General features: G+C 34.3%; 1 protein-coding gene across 2 annotated transcripts in view; it reads left to right on the forward strand.

Annotated features, from left to right (window-relative positions):
- Positions 1-7,131, forward strand: part of Mtp (microsomal triacylglycerol transfer protein) — a 159,221-nt gene that overhangs the window by 94,387 nt on the left and 57,703 nt on the right. For both annotated transcript variants that reach the window (XM_081760536.1, XM_081760537.1), the window contains 2 exons: positions 1,408-1,611; positions 6,070-6,219. In XM_081760536.1, the coding sequence (XP_081616662.1) occupies positions 1,408-1,611; positions 6,070-6,219 (354 nt within the window). The remainder of the gene's footprint in view (positions 1-1,407; positions 1,612-6,069; positions 6,220-7,131) is intronic.

A 7,131-nucleotide genomic window follows, 5' to 3' on the forward strand; every position in this document is an offset into this window, starting at 1 on the left:
AAAATCGGGAGAAGAAGGGGCAAAAGAAAGGAAAAATTACTTGGAATATATGTATGGGGACGCCGTCGTATACTCTTGCTCCGGGCGCTGTTTTTCCAGGGCACGGCACTGGTGATACAACGTCTTCAGCATATTTATTATTGGGGTATTGTGCAGTGTTCGAAGTGGAAAAAAAGAAAAGCAGAGGCGATATGCTTTATTACGATTTTGACTCGACATACCGACTATCTAAATGTTGAAATACAGTAATGGTATGTTGCCTAAAAGATTGCATTTCTATTAACATAATGACTGAAAACCACTGGAAAGCTTCTCTTTAGTTCCGGGGGGGGGATGCAGATACTTTGACCCTACGCCAAAAACTTCAGATGTATTATAGAGAATTATACACGAAAATGCTCAAAAGCCGGCTTTTTATATTAACAATTTCCTACGGGAAAACTCGGACTCCCTACTCGACTGGCGGGTATTCGAAACCCCCGAAAGATCCGCCCCGCACAGCAGACAACCTCTAAATGCGCCCATGCTCAAAACACGACATTTATATGCATTAAGGCTAAAGACACATACAGATACATGCGAAAGAAACAATTCAATATGACACATTAAAACTTTTTTGAAGACATCTAATTAGGAAACAAAATTTAGGGAAAAGATAACAAAAATGTCGGCGTTGTCGACTTGGAAATTATTTCTACATAAGAAATAAAATCTTTCTACTTGCAAAGCTATTCCTCAATTACTGTGTATAAAAATGGTTTTTATTAAAGGTATATTCTCCAGTGACGGTATGTCTGGATCACTGAAAAACCAGAGGTGGTATGGCATACCACCACATACCGTCTCACTTCGACCACTGGTATAGTGTGTAATGATTTGCGTATTTCTAAATGTTGTTCAAAGTTCTTTTTTTTTTTTTTTTTCGTACTATCGCTTTACCAACTTATAGTTCTTATACTATGAATCATCAACATTAAAATAGTATGACCTACTGTTGCTCTCGAGACTCAAAATTTCTCATCTCATGGCAACATTAGCTGTATTTGACTTCAAGAATGCTCACTTCCCATGATTCTATGCGCCATCCGACAATTTTCTGACATAATATCTCCTTCTAAAATATAAAGCTACTTTTACACTTGGTTCAAATACTTGTGATCAGCACCACCTCATGGTTAACTAGCTTTCTATAATACGTGGGATCCCAGGTTCAATTCCTGGTGGCAATATTTGCTTTGGGTTCAAATCCTAGTAGCAGTTTGAATTCCATTGTAAACAGTAGGTCTTGTCCCGTACAACCACGATGCTGGAAATGGGCATTAAACTAAAATAAACCCCATTTTAGTATTCTCTCTTAATTATATTTCAATTATTCTATTTACTTTATTTTATTTATTTTTTTCACAGGTCATTTCACCAAAATTACATATAAAATCTCGAAAAGCTCCTTCACCAGAGGGCTTCGTGGGCCATACCTCCAAATTGGAGAATTTAAAAAATAGTCCATTTTTGATTCACTGGAGTGATGGAAATATCGAAGATGTGTACATTCAAGAAGATGAAGAATTATCCATGGTCAATTTCAAGAAAGGAATCGCTAGTCTGTTTCAGGTAAGTACATCCATATTCTATAGATACACTGGTTTGAAAGGGTTTCTTTGGTTGTTGGGGATAAAAGTTGTCATTCGTAAAATATAATGTTGACATCCATCCTGAACGTCTCCAGTAGGGAGCCCATAGTTTTTCTAGTTTTCAAGAGATCTTATTTTTTCCCTCCAGGTCAGCAATCTCTTCAAAGATTTTCACACAGATTTCAACTCTTCTCAATTCTGAGCCAGATTTTCCATTTCCATGTACTTTTTCTTCCTTTACATGTTATATTATTGTTTAACACAGATTTGTACTGTTCCCTATCCTGAGCCAAATTTGACACAACTTACCGCTATTCCCTATCCTGAGCCACACTTTCCATTTCCATTTATTTCTTTCTTCCCTACATCTTCTATTATTGTTTGACACAACTTTCCACTCTTCCCTATTTTGAACTAGGCTTTTCATTTCCATGTACTTTTTACCCTATATGTCGTATTATTGTTTCACATGGCTTCCCACTCATCCATATTCTGAGTCAGACTTTTCATTTATATTTACTTTTTCTTCCTTGTATCTTGTATTATTGTTTGATAGATCTTTCCACTTTTCCCTATTCTGAGCCAGACTTTTCATCTTCATGTACTCTTTCTTCACTATATCTTGTATTACTTTTTAAAGAAGCTTTCCACTTTTCCCTATTCTGAGCCAGACTTTTCATTTTCATGTACTTTTTCTTCACTATATCTTGTATTACTTTTTAAAGAAGCTTTCCACTTTTCCCTATCCTGAGCCAGACTTTTCGTTTTCGTGTACTTTTTCTTCAATATATCTTGTATTACTTTTTAAAGAAGCTTTCCACTTTTCCCTATTCTGAGCCAGACTTTTCATTTTCATGTACTTTTTCTTCACTATATCTTGTATTACTTTTTAAAGAAGCTTTCCACTTTTCCCTATTCTGAGCCAGACTTTTCATTTTCATGTACTTTTTCTTCACTATATCTTGTATTACTTTTTAAAGAAGCTTTCCACTTTTCCCTATCCTGAGCCAGACTTTTCATTTTCATGTACTTTTTCTTCACTATATCTTGTATTACTTTTTAAAGAAGCTTTCCACTTTTCCCTATTCTGAGCCAGACTTTTCATTTTCATGTACTTTTTCTTCACTATATCTTGTATTACTTTTTAAAGAAGCTTTCCACTTTTCCCTATTCTGAGCCAGACTTTTCATTTTCATGTACTTTTTCTTCACTATATCTTGTATTACTTTTTAAAGAAGCTTTCCACTTTTCCCTATCCTGAGCCAGACTTTTCGTTTTCGTGTACTTTTTCTTCAATATATCTTGTATTACTTTTTAAAGAAGCTTTCCACTTTTCCCTATCCTGAGCCAGACTTTTCATTTTCATGTACTTTTTCTTCACTATATCTTGTATTACTTTTTAAAGAAGCTTTCCACTTTTCCCTATTCTGAGCCAGACTTTTCATTTTCATGTACTTTTTCTTCACTATATCTTGTATTACTTTTTAAAGAAGCTTTCCACTTTTCCCTATTCTGAGCCAGACTTTTCATTTTCATGTACTTTTTCTTCACTATATCTTGTATTACTTTTTAAAGAAGCTTTCCACTTTTCCCTATCCTGAGCCAGACTTTTCATTTTCATGTACTTTTTCTTCACTATATCTTGTATTACTTTTTAAAGAAGCTTTCCACTTTTCCCTATTCTGAGCCAGACTTTTCATTTTCATGTACTTTTTCTTCACTATATCTTGTATTACTTTTTAAAGAAGCTTTCCACTTTTCCCTATTCTGAGCCAGACTTTTCATTTTCATGTACTTTTTCTTCACTATATCTTGTATTACTTTTTAAAGAAGCTTTCCACTTTTCCCTATCCTGAGCCAGACTTTTCATTTTCATGTACTTTTTCTTCACTATATCTTGTATTACTTTTTAAAGAAGCTTTCCACTTTTCCCTATTCTGAGCCAGACTTTTCATTTTCATGTACTTTTTCTTCACTATATCTTGTATTACTTTTTAAAGAAGCTTTCCACTTTTCCCTATTCTGAGCCAGACTTTTCATTTTCATGTACTTTTTCTTCACTATATCTTGTATTACTTTTTAAAGAAGCTTTCCACTTTTCCCTATCCTGAGCCAGACTTTTCATTTTCATGTACTTTTTCTTCACTATATCTTGTATTACTTTTTAAAGAAGCTTTCCACTTTTCCCTATTCTGAGCCAGACTTTTCATTTTCATGTACTTTTTCTTCACTATATCTTGTATTACTTTTTAAAGAAGCTTTCCACTTTTCCCTATTCTGAGCCAGACTTTTCATTTTCATGTACTTTTTCTTCACTATATCTTGTATTACTTTTTAAAGAAGCTTTCCACTTTTCCCTATTCTGAGCCAGACTTTTCATTTTCATGTACTTTTTCTTCACTATATCTTGTATTACTTTTTAAAGAAGCTTTCCACTTTTTCCTATTCTGAACCAGACTTTTCATTTTCATGTACTTTTTCTTCACTATATCTTGTATACTTTTTAAAGAAGCTTTCCACTTTTCCCTATTCTGAGCCAGACTTTTCATTTGCATGTATTTTCCCCCCTACATCTTGTATTACTGTTTGACACATATTTTCAATCTTTCCTATTCTGAGGTAGACTTTTCATTTCCATGTACTTTTTCTTCCTTATATCGTGAATTATTTAATCCATATGTATTAGTTCAGCATTTCTCTGTTCATTATTCCTTCTGCAAATTCCCTTCATAGCATAGCCAATACTATGATTCCTCCAACTATGTTCCCATACTGTGTCCGACACTTTTTTTTGTTTGCTTTTCTAAATAGTTTTCAGTAGGAGTATACTCCTTCCCTTATTATTACCAACACCCTCTTCTATACCTTATCCATCTGATCCAATTTTCAGCTTTTTTAATTTTTTTTTTATTGTAGCATCATATGTTGGACATCCATTCTTTTTCTCTTTTTGGATCAAAAGATACATTATATTTCAATCAAAAATTTTCTTGTACGCCTTATACCTGGAGAACTACATATAGTGTAGTCAAACCCAAACTATCACTTGACTCAGTATGATGTGCTTATTCCGTAGAAAATACGAAAACTCGATTTAGGGCCGTTCAAAAATTTTGTGGCCCCTGATCCAAAAACTAATTCTTGGCCAAGATTGTAATCTTTTGATCCATTTTTTTTTTATCATTCCTAAAATTATTGTTATATTCTTGCATTTCTCCCCAAGTAACGGAATTTCTATTAGGGATGGAGAAAACTGATTTTTTATAAAAAACGGAAACCGGTTTCTAGAAAGACCGGAATCCGAAAAACCGACATTTTGGTTTTCTCCAAAACGGTTAGGTTTTTCATCGAAAGCGTTTTCTTTTTTTCAGAAACCGGTTCGGTTTTTCACCGAAACCGGTTTCGTTTTTCTCCAAAACCGGTTTCGGTCAGTGAAACTGGTTTTGGTGAAAACTTTTGGAAAACACATGAAACTATTTCTGTGGAAACGGTATCGGTTTCCGAAGAACAACGAAACATTATTCTGGTCTGAAATAGAACAAATTTTGAAAAAAAGGGAGCGGTTTTGAAGAAAACCGAAACCGAGCCGGTTTTGGGAGAAAACCGGTTTCGGTGAAAAACCGAACCGGGTTTGGATAAAACCGAAACCGGTTTTGAAAATTTTCAAAAACTGTTTGTTTTCCTAAAAACTTGATATTGTTGATCTTGATATTGAATTTGGTGTTAAGCATCTCTCGCATTTCATTTAAGCCTGCTTTTAGTTTTTCTTCTCATGATATTCGCAAATCTAAGTATGTGTTTTTTTGTTCATAAACAGTTATCCTAGACTGTGAGTGTCCTTGACTTCTTTTTATTACTTCTTCAGAGTAAAAGATTATAAAAAAAATAGGTGACCCAGTTACACTGGCGTCTCTGGCATGTAAAATTTGGGAGGGGGGGACATCGAAGAAAGTGATTAAAATAGTGCTACCTAGCCCAACCTATTTATTATCTTCGATTCCATTTGTTACCTTTCTGCTTACCTTCACGGATCCCCTAAGGTATATCAAGAACTCTGATATTTCTATAATCGTTCCACAGCCTGAATAATATATTCCAAATAAATATGATTATGATTATTATTATTTATTTGTTATTCTGTTGTTAGTAAATAAATTAAATTAGAATGAAATATTGAATATTTTGTACTTCAAAATATTGGGGTGGGGGACGCGACCCCCTCGTCCCTCCCCGCCAGAGACGCCTATGCCCAGTTACCACACAAACGAACTAAAAATTCCTTGTCATTTTAGAACGATAATATATAGCGACAATTATCTTTTATTTTAAAGCAAGATTTAGTGTATGTTTATATGTTTGTTGTCCAATTATAATTTAACTTAATCATTAATCATTTTCTGTGTTTTTGCTAAAGGAATAATCTATTTTATGCTTTTAGTTCCAAACCTCAAATATTGCCAAAGAAGAGACTGATGCATCAGGGAAATGTTCTGTCACGTACAAAGTCTCTGATGGACAAAAATACAAAAAACAAAAGACTAACTGTGTGTCATCTGTGCCTGTGCCTAATATCGTCAGCCCAGACAGGGTAAGTTCTATCTTACAAATAATAAATAAGTTTGAATAAACCTGTGGGATAATATTATGCCTAAAATAGTATAATGCTTTCCCTGCCTATAGAATAACGTATTTTCCTTTAATATAATTCATTCTTACATCATTGTAAACCTACGCGCTAAGTTACTTCATGTTCATACGATTGGTAAAGTTCTTAAAAGGTTTTACATCAAATTATGAAAAATTCAGAAAAATAAACAGATGAATGTACAACACTCAAGACAGAACACCATTACAGTGAATAACATGTTATAATAATAATAATCAGTAAACCTCCCGATTCTCTACAGAATCCAATCCTTCAATGAATACAGAGCTACAGGGTGGTCCAAGATAAACCGAACTGGACATGTGAGATGAGGGAAAGCGGTAGTGTATTCGGTGTAGCAACACACAATAACACACAACACCAGCATAGTTACGAAACTGCCGCTGACAAAGAAGACCAGGATATTCATCGTAAGAGAATATTGCTCACAGGGCTGATCACTTAAAGGAAAAAAAAAAAAAAAAAAAAAAAAAAACTGATCCATTCGCCAAATCATCCATATACGAACTCATAAAAAAGTTAGAGCGAACAGATCCGTACTTAAAAAGAGGTAATGAATATCCCTGAGGCCCAGAAAGAAGATATTCGCAGGCGGATATTGAAGAGCCCCATTAAGTCCATGACTCAAGTGTTAGGAGTAAGGTGCTGGCGCATCTTGAAGGATCTTAACCTGAAGCCATACAAGAACGTGGATTTACAAAAGTAGAAGCCTACAGATCATGTTAGACATGTATGGTACTGTTCGTGAAATTGAATTTTTTTTTTTTCGATCCGAACCTCTACTGATTCGCATTGTAACAGAACATCCACAACGCCATCACCAATATCCAACAG

The sequence above is a fragment of the Thermobia domestica genome, chromosome 5 (assembly GCF_964235325.1).
Source record: "Thermobia domestica chromosome 5, izTheDome1.hap1.1, whole genome shotgun sequence".
Classification (NCBI taxonomy): domain Eukaryota; kingdom Metazoa; phylum Arthropoda; class Insecta; order Zygentoma; family Lepismatidae; genus Thermobia; species Thermobia domestica.